Genomic DNA, 21,803 nt, shown 5'->3' on the forward strand with positions numbered 1-21,803 from the left:
AGGTTTATTTTTTAAGTCCTTGCTTATATCTCATTACCTTGTCTACAGCTTCTGCTCTTTCTCTGTATCCCAATTCTCCTGTCTTACACAGCCCTTCACTTCATTCTCCCACTTTTTGATTTTGTGACTTCTATCCAACTACTTCTATCCAGTTGCCTGTTCTATCATCTCTCTCTTCTTGAAAATGATCCTTATTCCTTTCTGCCTGCTTACCTGTTTTGGAACTCGTCTTCACTTCCCTAACCCCACTGGTATTTAATCAACCATCACTGATGAGCATCAACCAATTGCCTCCACCCCTGATGCTTGTGTGTCACTGCTTGATTTTTGGCAAAATACATTCCTGTACACTCTTTAATGTTGTCAATCTCTGTCTTCTTCTATATACCTTCCTTTCTGCAAATACCTCTCTCGTGTTTAGTACTTCCAGATCCTGAGCTGCTCACCCAAACCTTGTTTTATTTAAGCCTCCATCCTGCCATCGCTTAGATGTGTACTATTTTATGCACAGTAGTATGCCAATGTGGACGCACTGGAGCAGGTCCATTGGAAGGCAATGAAAATGGTTATCGGGCTGGAGCACATTCCCATGAGGAGAGGCTGAGGGATCTGGGCTTCTTTAGTTTGCAGAAGAGAAGAGTGAGGTGGGGATGTGATAGCAGCCTTCAGCTTCCTGAAGGGGTACTCTAAAGAGGATGGAGAGAGGCTGTTCTCAGCAGTGATGGATGGCAGAACAAGGACCAACAGTTTAAAGTTATAGAGGGGGAGGTGAAGGTTGGCTATTAGGAAAAACTATTTCACCAGGAGAGTGGTGAGGCACTGGAATGAGTTACCTAGAGAGGTGATGGAATGGCCATCTTTAGATATTTTTAAAGTCCTGGCTTGACCAAGTCCTGGCTGAGATGATTTAGTTGGGATTGATCCTACTTTAGGCAGGGGGCTGGACTTGATGACCTCCTGAGCTCCTGTCCAGCCCTAAGATTCTATGGGTTACAGAAAAGGATAGAGCTTGTGGTTTAAGCTCTGACCTAGCACTCAGAAGATGTCTGTTTAATTCCTAGCTATGCCATAGACCTCCTGTGTGATACTGGGCAAGTTACCTCTTCTCCTTCTGCCTCTGTTTACCATCTCTAAAATGGTAATTATACTCCCTGACTGTCTTGTCTTTTAAACAATAAGTTATGGAAGAGAGGAATATAAATAAAGCACTTAGCCCAATGGGACCCCAACAGGGCCTCTTAGCAGTACAATAATACAAACAGTAAAATGTTCTGTACATATGTGTTCACATGATTTGGTCAATGAATTATATTCCTGGCACATTAATGAATCTGATCTGTAAACTTATTCCACAAAGATTTATGCGTGTACTTAACTTTAAAAATATGCATACTATGCCTGAAATCACTGAATATTTAAATAAGAAAATCTAAGTAATTCAGGACCAAGTGGAGGATACAGTGTGATCAATGGAGTTTTGCCAAATGACATCAGGTTGACCAGGATCTGGCTGTTACTGGATGTTGTGCTTGTGAAAGATGCAAAATACCATTCTGTAGTGGTTTTCAACTGCTGTGTCATGAGAATTGTCCAAGTGTGCTGTGAAACATCATCAATTTCCCTTTGCTGTGGCTCTCTGCGGAGGCTCTCTTACTCTCTGGAGAGTAGGAACTCTACTCTACTGGGTCTATCTTCTGAGTAGTTTAGCTGTACCCTCAGTGGGTCCTTTCTCCAGCTAATGGTTAAAGTAATCGCTGCAGGTCTAACACACTCCTGCCTGCCCAGGAATGAGAGCAAAGACAAGAAGACTCCAGACAGCAGGGATGCTCTGTCCTGCCCATATATATCCTTGCACAGAGAATCTTCTGTTTAGGGGCTCTATGCTGCAGTGCCTCTAACCTTGACTCTCCAGCCCCAAACTTGTGCATTTCCACAAGTTCCCATCTCACCTTCTGCAGACAGAGGCAGAATTAGCACCCTCCTAATTACTCTTGTAGTTGAGAATCTGTTTTAGTTTAATCTCTGTTTAAAATAGTATGTTTAAATTCTCTTCTCTGCTGCGGCTTTTTTATTCTAAGATTTAGGTCTCTACGTCCTGGTGTTTAGCAGCAGCTCAAAAAGGTTCCATGTCTGTCCTCACAATCCCCTTTAGCATTTTAAGTACGACAGTTACAGCTCTTCGAACCCATCTTTTCCTCAAGTAAATCTCAGGTTCTTTTTCTAGTTTTTCAACAGCAATTAACTCTCCCTACCCTGTTACTATACTAATTTCTCCCCTATAGACTAACATGCTTTGAAAGCTACCTAGAATGGTCTGCAGCCACGCCTGTTTCTACTGCAGCTCCAAGAGCTTTCAAGCAGGATCAGACTGTGTTGATACTTGGATAAAGAAACATCCATTTACCATGACCACGTCACCTAGTAGTACTGGGTTCTCTCTAGGAGGTGCCAAGGTGAATCAATACTGAAAGAATTGCCACAGTAAGGTGTTGGTATCACATTGCTTCTCATGAGGAAATTTACTGAATGAAATATGAAGTGTAGGGTCTTGTTAACTTGCTATCTTTGAAGATCTTACGGCCTTCTGCTTAAGGGGTAAAGGAAAAGCATCCTGAATATTTCTCAGGGATCTGGATTCTGCCTGGATCTCCTGGCTGACAATACTTAGCAGGACACAGCAATTCTACCCAAGTGAAGTATGGGTGTGTTTTGCTCCACAGAGCACCGCTGAACGAGCAAGAGAGATGTGATGCCTAGATCAAAGTGGCTTACTTTTGTCTTTGCAAAGCACTTGGACATCTTCTGGTGAAAGGTGCTACAGACGTTCAAATCAGTAGCATTACAATTATGAGGACTGTGTTTCACACCCACTACAAGAACAAAACTAGAGGCATAAATACAGTAAAAAAAAAAAAATAGGGACTTGGACCTCTAAGTGACAAATAATTACCCCAGGATGGTCTGATATGCAAAACCCATGAAGATCCTTTAGCTTCCGAAAGTACAGTGTAACCTCTATACTTCGGGTGTCCCTAATCTGGGAACACCCATTGTCCTGAGTAGGAAGTGGCTCTGTACACTGCTGCTCCCCCTCACCCCCTGCTGGGGATACAGGAGCATGCAGAGCTGTTTGTAGACACACTGCCTTCAGAGCTTAGAAGCTGGAGAGCAGTGACTGCTGGATGAGAGTCCAATTCTGAAGACAAAGCTACCACTATCAGCAGCACAGAAGCAACGGATGGTATGGTATGGCATTGCCAACCTTACTTCTACACTGCTGCTTGCAGAGCTGGGACCTCAGTCAGCAGCTGCCACCCTCTGGGTGCCCAGCACTCATAGCAGCAGTACAGAAGAAGACATACGATTGGTATTTCCACCCCTACTTCCGCACTGCTGCTGGAGAGGAACTGCCTTCAGAGTTGGGCACCCAGCCAACATTACAACCACCGCTCTCCAGTTGCCCAGCTCTGAGGGCAGTGCAGAAGTGATGATGGCAATACTGTGACCCTCCTATAAGTTTTTAATCTCCCTGCAACTCTCTTTTGGGTTAGGCTCCCCAGTTTAAGAAATGCTGGTCTCCACTGTGAAATCCATATAATAGAGGGTAAAAGCACACACAAGGCCAGATTTCAAGGTCTGATGCATTTTGCATGGCTGTTAATTTTGGGAGGGCCCTACCCATACAGGAAAAGCTACTGGTGTGGAAATGCTAATGTGGCCAGATTATGCCAATCTGACTCAACGTGAGTTTAAATTTGTTCTCCAAGAAACTTCTTGCAGAGTAAGGTATGGTATGTAAGAAAGTAAGGATGGTGGGATCTGGCTCTAAACAGAGAAACTGCTTTGCGCATTGCTATTTAATGGGTTGCTACAATTTTAAGATTCTTTCCTTCAAGAGAAATAAACTACTGGTTTCAATGTGTATCTTATTTTTGGACTGGAACGTCCACTGACTAGTCATCAAATACTTCTTGATATGTCATCTTTTTTCAGAACTTTTACTTCATATGATTTATTCAAATTGATTCCACTAATAGAGTAGCTGATTGCAGAGTTCAATGAACATGTTTGTAATATGACAGCCAACCTCAAGCTTTTTCAAAAATTGCCTTTTGAAATTCATCAAGCCTAAATAAATATCATAATTTAAATGCAGAGGTGAAATGGCCTTGGATTAATGCTGGATGCACTTGAATTTCAAAGGAGACATATAATCATGCAGGAAAAAAAAGAGAAATGTATAGCTGATAGGATTTCACCAACAGTAAACAAAAGAGCAACATTAAATCACAATGAGATCCATTGCACAGATCTGGGTGAGATGAGGTAAAGAATGGGATTATAATGGAGTAAAAGCCCTTGCGTAACAAATTTAACTGGACTGCATGTGCTGACTACCACATTGTACTGTTGTTTTATGCCAAAAAGTGATTGGGAAGATGGATCCCTGTTTTCACTTTGTACATATGTGACTGAGAACAGACTTTTGTTGCAATAGGAACTTGACTACAATGTATAGTTAGCCTGATATAACCTCTTGGGTGGACACTCTTATTCTGGTCTCAAAGTGCCTTTTTGCAGCTTAGTTGGTGAAAGGAAAACATCATATTTTGAACCTCAAAAATGGCTCACTCATACCAGAATAAGTGTCCACACATGAGATTATAGTGGCATAACTACAAAAATTGTACTGTAATATTAAGCAGATAAAAAGATAAGGCCTTTTTAACAATTATGTTGAAAAGGCACAAGTCAGAACAGAAACAGCTCAATTGCCTATAGCTATGTAGAACCAGAATTGCTAACAAAAAATAGAAAAAACTTATTTTAATGATTAAAAGTAAGCAGATAAGAGTACACACAAGGAGCAGGTCTGCTGGGAAAGAGAATCATTGCAACTTTTGTCTCCATGGTTGCACATAATAAAAACAAACAAATCTCAAATACACTCTAATTTTGTTACCACTTTTTCCACTGACAAGTGATGTATAGCAAATGTAGGTACATGTCTATAGTAAAAGTCTGGGGTGGGGGAGGAGAAGAGAGTACCAAATGTTTAGGAAATAGCATCTATCTTGGTGTATAAAGATGCAGAAAGACTGAAAAACAAATTTAAGAAGGTAGTAAGATTGATTTAAAATTTTATCTGTTTACCCATCTGGCCAGAAAATAAAACAAGCATCCGGTTTGGGAGCCTACCCAAGTTTTGGGCTAAAGAAAGATGAGAGAAGGGAAGAGGAATCTGAAATCAACCTCGCGGTTGGCTAGGAGGAAAAGGCCGGCCCGTGAACAGGGTGGCTCCTTTGTCTCAACTGGAGGTGGTTTGCAACTTCACAGAGGTATAATCCATGTCAACTGGGCATTGGTAAATGGTGGAAAAATCTTATACAATAAGAGGACGTGGCAGTATCTCAGGCCAACATTAGAAATATGTCACACATGGGAGTAATTGACCGTGCAAGGCACTGCAGAATTAGGCTTTTTTGCTAAGGGTAGAGCTATACTACGTGGCAAGGTAGAATTAAGGTACGCAATTCCAACTACCTTAATTATGGAGCTAAAGTTGACGTATGTTAATTCAGGCTTCTGAGCCATCTCCACTATGGAAGGCTGATGGGAACTGGTGTTCCTGTCAACTTTCCTTACTCTTAAAATGAGGAACCAAAGCACCATGGTCAATGGGAGCGCCCTATAAGTTTGATTTAGCACAACCCCACCAGCCGAGCAAAACCAAACTCCATAAGATTGATCATCTCTGTAGTCAAGACATACCTTTAGTCTCCACCTTCTGACACGGGTGGTAAGCATCAATATCTTTATCTTATCCTGAGTATTGGATAGCCACCCCAAGTATGCCCTAGGCACTTACTCATAGCAGCTAGCTATACTGCATCCTGGCTAGCCCCAAATCACATGTCCTGTACTTCTGGGGGTCCGTGTCTAATGTTTCCCAAGGGGTCTGCACCACCATCTGCATTTTTATTTTCCTGATCCACATGTGAAAAAAGTACCTGAAGAAAGCACCCACTCAGATTCACAAACACAGCTCTCCAAACTAGGTTTTCTTCCCTTCCTGAGTAAGTAGTTTATTCCTGAAATATACTTTTCCTAGACTCCTCACAAAAAACCCATTCTAACATCCTTTACTAAGTACAGTGACACTCAGTTTTTTCAAATTCTATCAAAACAGGTACTGACAAGGGAGCAGCATCCTTAGCACAGGACAATGAAAACTCTTTCATAAAGCAGAACAAATGCTCAATCCTGTAAGTTGAATTTACCAAGATGCCCATACAACCATGTATAAGATGGACTAAAGATATTTATGACACACCAGACTGGACACAATTAATCAAAACTGAACCTTTTGGATTATAATTAATCACTTTCAGCTTCATCAAAAGTCATGGCTTTTGTTACAATTAAATAGCATCAATTTCTTTGCTCACAGACATAAGAAGACGACAAAGGATGAAATCTGCACCAACAGAAACAATTTCTAATTGGCAGAATCAAGAAATACAAAATTGTACAAATCAAAATCCTCATTTAAACTGAACCAACACTTGACAATCTAGTACAATAAATTAACTCAGTGCCTAGAGCTCTATCAGTTGATCAAGAAGCCTTAGCTACTTGTCTCTTTCTTTTTCTCCATAGCTATGGTTACACTACAGTGCTCTGTCGAAAGAAGTCACTATCAGAAGAGATTTCCTGGCAAAACTTCTGTTGACAGAGTGCAGCCACATATAAAAGCTAATCGGAAGAGCGCTCTGCTCTGTCAACAGAGAAGCTGGACTTCCTGGACGATCTCTCGACAAAACAGGCCCCTGGAAGCACAGCAGACAGGGTTCCGCATGGCTGTGGATTGCCTGTCTGTGGAGAGAAGACCCTCCAGAGCGTACATATAGCTTTTTTGTTGACAGAATCTATCAAATCTTTGAAGCAGAACGCTGCCAGTGAAAGTGCTGTTTTGTCCAGATATTGTCGACAAATCCCATTTTGTGTGTGCATGCTCCACGTTCTTTGTCAACAAAACTGAGGTTTTGCTGGCAAAACTCACTAGTGTAACAATGGCCTATGACTGGGGTCACCTTAGCACCCTGTCTGGAAACAGTATTAGGGCATGAGATGCATTTGCCCTTTCCTGCTTTGATCTGACACCAATACCTTCCTGCTATAAGCAATGTTTGCTGATATGACCACACGGTCCCCTAGCTGATGAGTTCACTGCTTGGCTATACTGTTAGCTGAATACTGCAAGCTTACAGAAAGTACTGTAGGGTGGCAGGCTGCTGTAGCAAGTTGGTCCACCATGGCATGAGCAGCTTTCTCAGTTGACAGACTCTGCAAATAGGATCCAAGCCAAAGTAAAGTGGCAGGGCAGGCATATAGTTAACAATGCTTCCTAGTTCTAATTACCCTTGGAAGATTGTGCAGGCAAACTTTTCTAGTGGAAGCATAAAAATTACTTAGAGGGGAACATTTTTTCAAGTCTACAAAGGAACATTCTCCCATACACAGATTGAACCTCTCTAATCCAACACTCCATGATCCAGCATACTGTGTTAGCCAGATGATCACTTATCATGCTTTTGGCTAAGTTTCCTGTGGTCCCATAAGTTTGTTTACAGCCAGAGGTCCTGGCTCTCAGTGTTGTGAGCTGTTATTTAGGTATAATTTACCCCTTAATGTCTTCTAAGAGCCCAGTAAGCAGTGGAAGTGTTGGTAATTTGCTAAATAATATTGACCTCCATCACACAGCAAATTCTTTTGTCTCGCACTGCTCAGGTCTCAAGGGTGCCAGACGAGAGAGGTTTAACCTGTATCACCAAGAGCTGACTTGTACTTGGAGAATAAGTCAAGAGTGTTCAGTGATAGGAATTCCACATCTACCATAGAATGAATTTGGTCTCTTTGTACTTTTAGTTGTGACATAGGTTTCACAAGGTGAAACACTAAATTCCATGCCCATTAGTGTACTAACCTAGCCTTTTGAATGCTGCATAAAATATCTAATGACTGACAAATCTCTGAAGTTTCTATGCCTGAAGCCTAGTTCTTGTTTTGCAACTGGATTGGAAATTTTCAGACTTCGCAGCCAATAGCACAAATCAACAGTTCACCTGATGGAGCTCTGCAATAGCCTCGGTGCTTTGGCAGTCATCCTCTTCTTCCAGATCATGCAGTGCCTGTCTCTGCTTCTCAAACATTTCATGGCAGGCCTAAGATGAACAGAAATAAAACAGGGAAAAATCTTGTAAAACTGTCTTTTAAGTGGTCGAAGCCATTGTCAGCATGAAAGCTACTGACTGATGAACAAATCAAGAGTGAATTTTTGGCCGCCTCAGAGATCCAAGGTCTGTAACGGCTATCAGGGAGAAACAGCATGCTGTGCTAGTTGAGTGGTACGTGAAGTGACTGAAATGATAGTGGCTATGTACTTATGAAAGATCATTATTAACATCCCCCAGGTAACCTTAATTTGAACATCTCCTAAGTCCAAATGCTTTACAGTTGCAACATTCTCTTAACAATTTTTAGAAGGAAAAATATACATAGTGCAGGAAGAAAGGTAAATAATAATTTGCATCTTATGTTGTTTGCCTGCATACAGATAGGTGCTTTCACATCCCATAGCTCACTGCTGTACAAGGTCTGGCCTAATTCTGAACCTACTGGAGTCAACAGGAGACAGCTCTTCACTGGACTGCATTATATGGTACAATCCTTTTTTGGGACAGGTTTCCTCTTTTTGTTCCTCTGCACTGCATTGACAGACAGTGTTCTGAAGGACAGGCACCATCAGCTCTTGGGTCCTGATCCCTTTTTCAGTTCTTTTCCCTCCAGGGGAAGACAGACCAGGGAAAAGCTCAAGAAGTGATAGGAGACGTCAGACGGGAATAAGGTCAGGAGGGAATGGAAAATGTACTTGCCCCTGATCAATAAATAGCCCCCTCAAGGACTGAGCTCCCAACCCTGGGTTTAGCAAGCTAATGCTCAAACCGCTGAGCTATTCTTCTCCCCAGGCAAAAGGTGTAGCGGAAGAGCAGAAAGTACAGCAGCTCACATCCAGCTCTGGTCCCTCATCCATTCCTGGGAAAATTATATTGACTACATTTTGCATTCCCTCCTGACCCTATTCCTGTCTGACGTCTCCTATACCTCTTTCACTAGCAGAGTTTGGGCTTATAAAAAATAGACAATCTCTCACCTACTTTTTCTCTCTACTATAGTTGGATATCCCAAAAGGGCCAAATGCTGCCTTTGGATAAGCATGCCTACCTTCCATTAAATTCATTAGCATTACAATGGAACCCAGACACTAATCACCGCAGTGAAACATTCGGCTCTCAGTTAGCTGATTCTTTACCTTTGTAAGGCACGGGGAATGGACTATATCCATGCACTATTAGCCAGTAGGTCTGTTTCTCTTCTTCAGGTCGTACAGTGGAAAACTTTACATTAGATAACAATTTGCAGCCTTTACTTTTTGGCCTTGAATTTAGCTGGCCATACCATACGTGCATTCTCCAGATAGGGCTTGTTGAATCAGCATGTGAAATAGCGACAGAAACAGGTGAGCTGATGTCACAAAAGTTAAAAAACAACAAGAAGTGCTGTGGCACCTTATAGACTAACAGAAATTTTGGAGGATAGGCTTTCATGGGCAAAGACCCACTTTGTCAGCTGCATGAGTGGGGTGAGGGGTTGGTTTCAGAGGATGATTTAAAGAGGGGGGGTCTCAGTAAAGGGGAGAGACAGAAATGACAAGGTCTATTCAGTCAGGGTGGAAATGGCCCATTATCAGTAGTTAATGTGGAGTAGTGAACATCAAGAGAGGAGAAAACAAGTCAGTACATCGGGGGGATGTGGCCCATTGTCAGATTCTAATGTGGAGGTGTGAACATCAAGAGCAGAGAAACTGCTTTTGTAATGGACCAACCACTCCCAATGTCTGTTCAAACCTTAGGTGATGGAGTCAAATGTGCAAATGAATTGCAGATCAGAAATTTCCCTTTCCATTTTATTTTTGAAATTTTTTTTGTTGTAAGACTGCTACTTTAAATCTGTTACTGAGTGTCCAGGGTGATTGAAGTGTTCTACAGGTTTTTGTATGTTACCATTCCTGATGTCTGATTTATGTCCACTTATTCTTTTACGTAGTAACTGTCCAGTTTGGCCAAAGTAAATTGCAGTGGGTTACTGCTGGCATATATTATATTAGTAGATGTGCAGGTGAAAGAGCCTCTGATGGTATGATTGATGTTAGGTCCTGTGATGATGTCACTGGTCCATTTCCATCTTGCTGAATAGACGTTGTCAGCTCTGGCCCTCCCTTTTACTGGGAGCTCACTCTTTAAATACCCTTCTGAAACCCCCCCCCCCCACACTCATGCATCTGATGAAGCGGGTCTTTGCCCACGAAAGCTTATGCTCCAAAATATCTGTTAGTCTATAAGTTGCCACAAGACTTCTTGTTGTTCTTGAAGCTACAGACTAACATGGCTACCTCTCTGGGTCTTGTAGATGTTTGTCTCTGTCTGAGGGATTGGAGCAAATGCGGTTCTACCTTAGTGTCTAGCCGTACACAATGGATCGTGTAGTGTGCCCTGGATGGAAGCTGGAGGCGTGCAGATAAGCACAGCAGTCCATGGGTTTTCGATATAGAGTGGTATTTATGTGACCATCACTTACTTGCACATTAGTGTCCAGGAAGTGGATCTCTTGTGTGGACTGGTCCAGGCAAAGGTTGAAGGTGGTGTGGAAACTATTATACTAAGCTCACTATGGCTATGTCTACACTAGCCAAAAACTTCGAAATGGCCATGCAAATGGCCATTTCAAAGTTTACTAATGAAGTGCTGAAATACATATTCAGCGCCTCATCAGCATGCGGGCGGATACGGCACTTCGAAATTGACGCGCCTCGTCCAGACAGGGCTCCTTTTCAGAAGGACCCCGGCTACTTCGAAGTCCCCTTATTCCTATGAGCAGATGGGAATAAGGAGACTTCAAAGTAGGCGGGGTCCTTTCGAAAAGGAGCCCCGTCTGAACGAGCCACGTGGCCATGAGCTGCGTCAATTTCGAAGTGCCGCGGCCGCCTGCATGCTAATGAGGCACTGAATGTGTATTTCAGCGCTTCATTAGTAAACTTCGAAATGGCCATGCAAATGGCCATTTCGAAGTTTTTGGCTAGTGTAGACACGGCCTATATACTGAATCTCTCTAATCCAGCACCCCTGGGACCTGACCAGTGCCAGATATGAGAATTTGCTGAACCACAGGAAGTCAATGTTGTCTAGCAGCATTATGAATACTTTCACTGCCCATTGGGCTATTAGAAGACATTTAGGGTTAAATTACACCTTAGCAAGAGCACAGGACACTGAGAACCAGGACTGGTGGCTGTAAAGTAACTTTTATGGGACCATGGGAAACTTGGCCTCATTCATGATAAGTGGTCATCCAGCTAACTAAAATCATGCTGGATTACGGATGTTGCTGGACAAGAGAGTTCGGATTAGAGAGGTTCAACCTGTACAGGAATTAGAGGTTGTAGAGAAGTATAAAGAAGGACTGTATGCATTTTGAACAGCTCACGATTGTAGACATTTGATTGTGTTTTGGGCCATAACTAGAAAAAAAATTGCTCACACAGTACCTGTGGCAGTTTTCCAAATGACTGTAATTCCCTCCCAGCCTGCAACAAATTTTTCATCGATTGCAAATGTTACTGAGCAATTTATTGGCTGGATGTCCAAGTTATTTATAGGTTTATAGTATGAAAAAATGAAGGCATTTCCTTCACAAAATTGAATTGTCTTGCCATTTGCAGAAGGAAAAAAAAGATATAAAATGTCTTAATTTCAGTTAATGTGTTTACCAAGACACCCATTAAATAGGATTAGAAACAAACATTTAAGTGTCCAGCCGACAGCAAACTGCATAATATTAACTGTTCACATTTGCTCAAGACAAAGAGCCACAGAGATTTAAAATGCCATTACAGAGTTCACATCTGTTTTAAATGGCTGGAAGCCTGTTCCTACGCTGATATATTTTTCCTGTGTGTTAGAGAGTGTTCTTTAATCAAACTTCATCAGGGAAGCACTGAGGCCAAAATGTAGCAATTGCATTATCTAACTTACAAAATGTAATTACAAAGTTTGAACTGCAATAAAAAAGTTACAGCAATGAGATCAGCAAAATCTGTCGGCTAGCTGTAGGAGGATAAAAAGTGCTCTCACACAATCTAGTTGAATTTTTATATTTAAACTGATTTTTAAATTAATGGAACAATCTAATAGTGTGAGTAGATACCTTAATAAGTAGAAATGCTGCCCTTAAACCATTTCTTTCCCTGACAGTTGAGGATGAATCTTATAAGAATGTATGTCTATAGTTCTCCACAATTATAGAAGGGCTGCTGCTTTCAGCACATAGTTTCATCACTCTGGTAACATCACTATTAACTATTTGCCATTTTTGCTGTAAGATTGTATCATTATTGATCAAAGCGACACGTCTTAGGCCAAAGTATCCATGCACAACTGTTAACACTAATTCAAAGCAATGTGCCCTGGCAAGAGATGTGCTTCCAAAATTCTTTCATGTGACATTAACTATTCTCCCCATTCCATAAACTTCCTGCATAGATTTTAAAGCCTGAAGGCGCTATTAGATTATCTACTCTGATGTCCTGCAAAATACATGCCATACAATTTCACTTAGTTGCCCTTCTGATACCCATAAAATACACATGACTCAAGCATATCTTCCAGAAAGACATCCTATCTTGACTAAATCCCACCTTCTTCCTCTCCCAAATTCCTCCAGTCCTTCCATCCATGACACCCCAGAGCCACCTTCCTCACTATTCCATACTTACCCGTACTCAGCACTTAAAGAAGGAAGAATTTTGACGTTTTCCCTTTCCTGGCAGCTGTTTCTTTCAGCAGCACCGGTGCAGTAGGCAGGTCATCCTACAGCCACTGCTGTAGCAGTAGTACCAGACTGCTTACTGGGAAGGTTTAAAGCAGGGAGTGGATCTTTTCTAGGGATGAGCTGGTGGATCCCTTGGGGAATAGATTCTGGAGAATGACATCCCTTCCCTGACTAGTGGCATTCTCTCCTAACTGGTCTGAGGGGGTGAGGCAAGGAGGGAGGTCGGTTTTCCTGTGGTGGTAGGAACGTTGGGGGTGTCAGGCTTCAGTTCCTCTGCTAGTGCCAGCTCTTTAAATCCACACTGGAGCTGGGCAGGAAAAGATCAGGACTTCTGCTCAATGTGGTATTAGCGTAGGGCATTTCTACACTACATACATAAGTTGATGTAAGTAAGATCAACTTACAGCCACCACAATAATTACTGAAGTGGTTCATGTCTACTTGACCCTCCTTCTGTTGGTGCTGCATGCCTTCATCAGGACTTCTCCCGACAACTTAAAAAGGGCAGTATGAGGGGATGAGCACCCCAGATTTCAGCTCAGTGTGCAGTTCTCTGTCAAAAGCCCAACTGCCCTCCTGCACTTGCCTTCCCAGGCCATGGCACCCTCCCTTACCCTGCTATCAGCTCCCCACTGGGAGCCTGATGGCTGCACCAAGGCTCCACACAGGGAGCTCAGTGGCTTGATAAAGGCTCCCAGCTCCCCATGGGCTACGCAGGGCCTCCTGGCTCCCCAGCTCCTGCCCGGAGTTTGGCTGCTGCTGAGCTGGGAGCCCCGGGGGCAGACACACTCTAGATGGAGACCTCAACTGCCCTGGGCTTTCTTTCCAACATGGAGCCATGAAATCAACACAGATGTTGCATTGTCCTAACTACACAGACATACCTCCACCCCCATGGGAGGCAGCGGGCCGATTATATTGGCACTCACATCAGCAAAAGCCAGACCATAGTGTGTGCACTGACGTAACTGGGTTGAAGTCAGTTGCCTTATGTTGACCTAACTCTGTAGCACGGACCCACCCTTTGGCCTGCATCCTCTCCCCTTTGTGTGCTGCTTACAGTTTGGAGATTTCATGGCATTATTTCTATGGGCCTCCCTTTTGTTGCAGACATGGTATCAGAGTTCTCTGCTACAGAAATGGAGGCTGCAGTGGACAGCACTATTATTGATTAGTAATAGTATTACATCAGCACTTAGAGGCCCCAAACATACTGTGCCAGGCCAATCACTGTACATATCCAAAATAAGAGAAAGTCCATCCCCAGAAATATTCAAAAACCAAAAAGACAACACATCAGAAGTATTATCTTCTGGTTATTAGGGGGATCTGAAGCAGAGAATGAGGGCGGGTCTACATGATGCGGAAACTATGATCTGAACTATGCAGTCTGAGTCACATCAGCATAGCTTGGATCTACTTAACACACCTCCTCGCTGGGTTGACAAAGGCCATCGACTTTGCAGGTCTTTGCTGCAGCATCGACACACTCCGAAGTGGAGACATACCCTAAGTGATGTGCCCAAGGCCACTCAGGAAGACCACAGCAGAGCTAGGAGCCTGGCAGCTGCCCAGGCAAGCAAGAGGTGGTTAAGTTCCAATCACAGAGGGCTTAAAATTTTAACAAGCAGAGCCAACCTTGGCAAGCCTATGCAGGCCTGCCCCTCATCCTCAACCTTCCCCTACTCTGCTGTGGCTATGTCAAAGAAAGACAAAAGATGGCAGTTCTGATGAAGTAAGAGAGCCTCACAGACTGTTACCGGGGCCCCAAAACAAACCAAAGAGTGAACATAAATCTTTATACAGTCACCTTCAGAAACTCATCAAGATGCCTTATTTTCCGAGCTTCGCTGAGATTCCCTTGTTCATCCTTCTGAGCTTGTTTGAGCTCTTCTATCTTCCTTGCACGACATGCCAGCAGTTTCACAATTAGGTCCTTACTTTGTTGGACGCATTCTGGAATACAAAATATGAAGGAGTGGATGTTACAGAACAGAAATGTAGAATTTGGGGGACAAAAGTGTGTGAATTTTCATTTCTGGTTTTAAAAAATTGATAAAACCAAAAAAAGAGTGTGTTCAAGCAATTTGATTTTTATTTCTTACATAAATACAATATATTGTAGGGGCAGCAACCCTGTCCAGTGAACAGGGCACCAAGCTGGCTGCTAGGTTTCCATTCCTGGCTGTGTTTCTGATTTGTTGTATGTTCTTGAACAAATCAGTCAAGGGAAAGCTTTCAGTATCCACTCTTGTTTTGTTTTGCCAGCTTGAGACATTTGGGGTCTAACTTTCAGATCCTCCATAGCTCCAGATGAGTTTGCCCTCCAGAGCCAGATATCTGGGCCATGTGCCAGAGCAGCATTTGTGCCTTGTATGTGTGAGTGTGCACACACATGTGCGCACCCACGTATGTAAAAATAAACAACCTCCGTCTTTTCATCTGGTATTCACTCACTCCTGCAAAATACTAACCTTTTTTTCCCTACAGATACTTCAGTAATTCACTACCTCTCCCCAAGCAAACCCACAGAACTAAAGATGAATGCAATGTATTTGTGTTACATAGTGGCAGCTATTCTGAAACTATTCCAAGGTGTTTTAGCTATGAGGAATTTCTTGCTGTGAGGAGTTAAAGCAGAGCATTATATAAACTCTGCTACTTACTCATACTTAGAACTAATTTATTATAAACATCAACCTGCTAATGAACATGAATTTTCTGACACATTATCTGAAGATCTTTAATAAAAATCTAATCAGCAGTCTCTTTGTACACCCCCGTTCCCCCCCTGTGCCCCCCCAAAAAAGTTGATACCAATCTTGAAGGCTTAACAAAAACCAATTCTACACTACACTACAATCTTATGTTAGTATAACTACATTGCTCAGGAATGTGGAAAATCCCACCTGAGTGAGACAGTTATACCAACTCTGAGTGTGGACAGCGCTATAGTGATGGGAGGGTTCTTATGCAAGAAGTTTGAGAAAATCTTTTAACCCAGGAGACTGCTCAAAATGCTTGTGCAGATTTCACTGGTGCAGACAAAAGTACCTTCATATAAAACTATGGCCTTATCAGCTGCATCTTTGTCTTGAATCAATGCAGATATGACTGAAAGATGAAAGGAATCCTTTCTGAATTTAAGCTCGCCAAGGATTTCCCTGGTAAGCCAAGCTGGTTGCCTAAATATTTGCTTTTCCTACTGCGTATTGGGATGTTTTGTTCCTGTGCCTTCAGTAAGGCTTCTTTAAAACACTGCCAGTTCTCCTGGACTCCCTTCCCCTTCATATTATCTTCACAGAGGATCCTGACCATCAGTACTCTGAGGGAGTCAGTCTGCTCTTCTGAAATCCAAGGTGTGTATTTTACTGCTCACCTCTCTTCCTTTTGTCAGGATCATTAAATCTACCATCTCATGATCATTGCAGCCCAGGTTGCCACCCACTTCTATTTCTCCTACTAGTTCCTCCCTATTTGTGAGGAGTAGGTCAAGCTGCACGTGGCCCCTGGTTGATTCATGCACTGTTATCACTCTTCTCAGCAAAGTGAGGCAAGTTAATAACAAAATGAAGCTCCTGGACCAATGACTTTTAAATATGAAGGTCAGAAATACTTGTTTAAAAATACTTACCATTATTATAATGTGCTACTTGCTCCCAAAAGGCCTTATGCAGGCCTGTTAAAAGCTCTTCCTTCTGCGAAAGAGAGAGGTTGCTCTTCATAGTTAACTGGTCCAATATGCCAGCCACAGCATCTAGTCTACATTTACTTTCTACTTGTATCTTTGTCTTCAAAAAATCTGTCGTTTTCACCATTAGCTCCCAATTAAATAGTTTTTCCTGAATGTCCTGAAACCAAAACAAAAATACAACATAAAAAATTAAGTGCCGAATCTCTGCAGTATGCCAAGCCCTTCAATAACCCATTCAACACTGAAAGAAGCAAGAGACAAAACCAGTGACAATAGACAAACTGTCCTCTGGTGCTCACTTGCACCAGGGATGGAATTCAGCAAAGCTGTCTACATTTTCTATCCGGTGCCACCTGGCTCCTTAAGGAATGAAAATAATCTAAAATTAACAAGGAAATGTGCATAAAAAAGTTAACATAGCACATTTAAATCTTCAGCACTAACTAATGCTGAGGGGGAAAAGCTTCACTAGATGGAGCAAAAGGATAAGAGCTAAGGATTTCTATTTTCTAAACTGCCCAGCTGGTCAGTTTTCATTTGAGAATGAGCATTGGTACAGGACTACAATAGCATTATAGAGTGAATATACTGAGATTACTGAATATATATAAAACTGTGCAGCTTCACAAATGTATTGACAAATAAAAGCCATTAGAGACTCGCAGCTTCCAATGCACTAAGGCACAGGAAACTCAGGTTTGTAGAGCATCTAAAAATTTTATTCTTCAGGTAAGTGGTGCTTAAATATTGACTTGACGGTGAGGGGTGTATGTGATGCTGGCAACCCAAGTGCCATCTCTGGCCAAGGGTTGAGGCATTAGCTAACAGCTGACAAACTCATAGCTGGAAACCAAAGCAGCTCACCTGTATGTTAAGCTTTGTTCAAAATAGGGACTAGCTTTAAAAAGAATGTAGTTAGTGTTTAGACTCCATGAAATTCCTGTAAGATGCTGCATGTATTAATCTCACTTGTAATAGCTGTATTCCATGCTATAAGGAAATATATATGTTTTGTTTTTCAACTTTAAAAGTGTTTGCTATGAACTTGTAAACCAAGGTATGGGAATCATCCATCCCTGTGACCCCCTTACGGAGGCCTGTCAAGATTAAATGGGCCATTGAGAAATATTACTACATAAAGGATTGTGAGTGACCCTTTCACACTTTGGAAATACTACATGCAAGAGAGCTCATCTCATGGAGATGAATGCCAAATGTAAAAGATAAAAACCAGGTCACAAGAAAAATTGTCACCTTTTTGCTGTTTGAACTTCCACCAGGACAGAGAAATTAAATTAATGCAGAGATTCCTGAATTCTTGTAAGAGCTGTATTCTATGCTATGAGGAAATATGTACATTTTGTTTTATAATGTTGAAAGTTACAAAGCTTGCCTGGGTCTCAAGATAGACTAGAAAGGCTTTGAGGACTGTCTGACTCTGTGGTGAGATTGTTACAGTGATGCAGGAGTTCACATTTGTTACAGTGCTTAAGACTAATTATAGAGAACATCATGAGTTTGGGATCTCTGCCCTGTTTTTAACAGTCTGCCATCAGGTAGGTACCCACAGTCATGAGCCACTCTAGACAGGTAGTGTAACGGTAGCAAATACTGTGACTTAAGGAGAAGGTGGCCCTACTTCAAACAGCTAGAAGGCAACGTCAAGTAGAAAAGCTCGGTAAATATTGGGTCCATAATAAGAAATAACCATTTAGAATGAACAAGTGAGGAAAGCCCATATCATGGAAGCCTAGTGGACCATGGTGTAGAGAAATCACCTACAAAGATTATTTATTAATGTAGGTCACTTGTTTTACTTGACTCGTCATGGCACAATCACAAATTATTAGCTACTAACCACTAGATATTTTATGGGTAAAAAATGCATATAGTGGCCATTGTAGGCCAGATTTTAATCACATTTATATTTCTGTAAATCCGGAATAATTCCAATCACTTAAGTGGAGTTGCTCTAAATTAATATTCTATATAACTAAGAAGAATCTGGCCCAGTGATAAGTTAATTACATACAACAGTATATGCTTTTTGTTGCATTAAAATGAATGCACTTGCAAATGTTATTGCTTCCTCTCTCAAGGCCAGATTACTAGGAGGTGCTGAGGGTCTTCCAAATGAGTCAGGAAAGCACTCAGAATCCTTCTTAATTTGAATGATGGCCATCCAGGAATGGTAGAATAAATACATTTTAAAAAAGATGCCTCAGTGCTCAGATTAATGTTTCCCTTCCCCACCACTAGCTACAGTACTCTTGCTGCTTGCTCACTGTGCACATTAAAGTCTGGCAGAGCATTTTTATTCCACTGTGATGGCATAGTCATGTTTTCAGAACAAGAATCAACGTGATGAGAAGTCACTCACAGAAGAGTTCCACAAACTACCAAGAAAGCTAGTCTCCTAACATCAGTTTAAACATGCGACAGTTGGTAAGCTGTCTATCTAGGTCATAAACCCTGACATAAACATAACAAATTCTCATCATGCTCTGAGTTAGGATTGACCATTTGCATCTCTCTTCAGGTTTCGCTTTTCTTGCATGTTACCATTGTTTGCAGATCCTGAGACTGGCTTAACAACCCTTCCACTGCAATCATTTTCTCAGTCAGATTCATCATTATCTTTCCTCTTTTGGCACTTGAACAATTTGATTGGCTCAGGAGAAACTGCTCGGCTTTGTCTGCCTGCTTCCAGAAAGCTTCCATCTGCAGAGTAATAATTAAAACACATTCATTATTTTCTCCTTTTCATAAATATCGTGGGTTTTTTTTTAAACCTGAGCAATTAATTACACCACAGAGTGATGCTCTATTATGGGAGGGAAATCACTGTAATTTGAGATGAAGCCAGTAAAATCACCATTTGGCAAAATCATTTGCATGAAAATCTCCTATTTTAAAACCAAGGAATTCACCCTTAGCAATGTTACATACCATGTGTGATACCTGTTGGCTTACTGAGAGTCTTCAGGGAGGTTAGTGGATATAATTTGAGTTGAGTGCTATTGAAAAGAACTCTCCAAATACACTAAAACCAGGCTCATTCAGAAGACCCAAAATTTCCAGGGTCACTGCCCTTCCAAGCCAGGGCTGGGAGTTGAGACATGGCTCTAAGGGAAGGGGGTGGTCATGGACAGAGTTAAGAGGACCAAGGCTGGGGTTGCAGCTGGTGGCAGATGTAGAAACAAAACCAAGGCCATGGACAGGGGCTGAGGCTGCAGAGCGGGGACAAAGCTGGATGTGGAAATGCAGATGGGGGCAGTGGGTGGCACTTCCTCCCTGTCCCTGGTTGGAGTGGGCCCAGCCAGGAAATTAGTATAATTTGAGACAGAAGAAAAGCCAATAACCTGTCATTGCTTTCTAACATGTTACTTTATTAACAATGTAGTGGCGTGGGAGTTCACGTCTAGCAATGTTTTAGTTTAAAATGCCAAAGTTTTTTCACCAGCTAAGGTTTTTGCAACTATTCAGCATATAAACATTATATTCACTTCTTGGAAATTATTGGCATATTAGGTGTTCTAGAAAGTTGTATGTCCCACCTATAGATAACCAGCTTTAGGCTCAGATCTTGTAGATACTTGCACACAAGCTTGATTCTCCATACATGTATAAAGCTAAGCATACATACTGCAGTATAGTCAAGGCCTTATATTCTAACCTCTGTAGGACAGAAGCCTGGGCCAGTGCAGTGTCCATCCATATAATGGTTTGAAATTGCTGCAACTCAAGGGTGCCCCAATCTTGGCTGGGGTGCTATCATCATGAGGTTGGCTCTCTCTAGTCCAGCACCCCCAATATCTGACTGGTGCCGAACCAGAGAATTTGCCGGACTACAGGAAGTCAACATTGCCTAGCGGTATTACCAACACTTCCACTGCTGACCGGGCTCTTAGAAGATAATTAGGGACAAATTACAGCTAAATAACAGCACAGAACACTGACAGCCAGGACTGGAGGCTATGAACAAGCTCCCTGGGACTACAGGAAACTTGGCCACACCCATGATAAGTGGTCGTCTGGCTAACTAAAATCATGCCAGGCCATGGATGTTATTCGAAATAGCAATTTGATTGCGTAGCTGCTAACAAGGTCATTTTGAAATAACTTTGCTGTGTAGACATACCCATAGTAAGTTCACAATGGCATATTTTACAAACTACTAGAATGAGTGTCAGTTGAGAGAGGCCCAGGACTGGCATAGATGGGCTATTCAAGTCCGAAGTGAAGCACAGTGGCAGATCAGCATGGGGAAGCTAATACATGGCCAGCCAATATGACTGGTCTTTCATACTCGTAAGCACTAAATTAACTGAAAGGTTGAAAATAATGGACAAGAAAAGACAGTCTTGAGAGATTCTCCTCTTATTTTCCGGCAGACTAGATAAACAGGATGTTTTTTCCACCTCCAGGTTTCCTGGCTTAGGAATTAGTTTTGACACAGTAGTGCTATTGAACTGAAAAATTTTCATTTAATGAGGATAAAATGTCAACAGTCAAATTATATTTTTGCATTTAAAAGCACTTGAAATGTGTTACACTGCAAAGCAGCACAGCCAGAAAAGTTACTGAGGTGTTAGTAACACTGTAATTATATCAACGGAAAGAGTTTATCTATTAAGGGCACATACTTTACATATGACAAGTGAGCTTCAGATGTAAGGAAAAATATTACAGGTCAAATTCTGCCTTCGTTGAACAAGTGCAATTCCACTGAGTTCACATGTCTAAAAGAGCTTAGAGTCTGCGACAATATTTAAACAGAGAATTGGTGGTGGGGGTGGGCAGGTAATGCACTAAGAATGAAAATTAGACTAATCACTGAATTTTGACTACCAGCCTGCTTATCCTATTCTAATGCCACTTCAGTTTCAACATGATTTTAGCAGCTTTTGTCATAAGAACCACGAGAGACAGCACCCATCCTATCAGTGCTGAAGATACAGCTTATCTGCAATCTTGGGATATAAATCGTTAATCTATAACATTAATATATACAGTTCTAAGTTGCCCTTGATGAAATATCTTTTACATTAAGTGTACCAATAATCTTTCAAGATATACATCTAATTTTCTTAGTGCCTCAAAAGATATATCAGATCACAAAAGCATATGGAAATTAAAGCTGGGGAAGAAAGTACGATTA

General features: G+C 41.8%; 1 protein-coding gene across 8 annotated transcripts in view; it reads right to left on the reverse strand.

Moving 5' to 3' along the window:
- Positions 1-21,803, reverse strand: part of EVC (EvC ciliary complex subunit 1) — a 74,019-nt gene that overhangs the window by 29,080 nt on the left and 23,136 nt on the right. For all 8 annotated transcript variants that reach the window (XM_074992478.1, XM_074992473.1, XM_074992477.1 and 5 more), the window contains 4 exons: positions 19,205-19,363; positions 16,583-16,799; positions 14,759-14,904; positions 8,127-8,225 (listed from right to left, as the gene is read on the reverse strand). In XM_074992478.1, coding sequence (XP_074848579.1) covers positions 8,127-8,225; positions 14,759-14,904; positions 16,583-16,799; positions 19,205-19,363 — 621 coding nt within the window. The remainder of the gene's footprint in view (positions 1-8,126; positions 8,226-14,758; positions 14,905-16,582; positions 16,800-19,204; positions 19,364-21,803) is intronic.

This window comes from Carettochelys insculpta, chromosome 4 (assembly GCF_033958435.1).
Source record: "Carettochelys insculpta isolate YL-2023 chromosome 4, ASM3395843v1, whole genome shotgun sequence".
Lineage (NCBI taxonomy): Eukaryota > Metazoa > Chordata > Testudines > Carettochelyidae > Carettochelys > Carettochelys insculpta.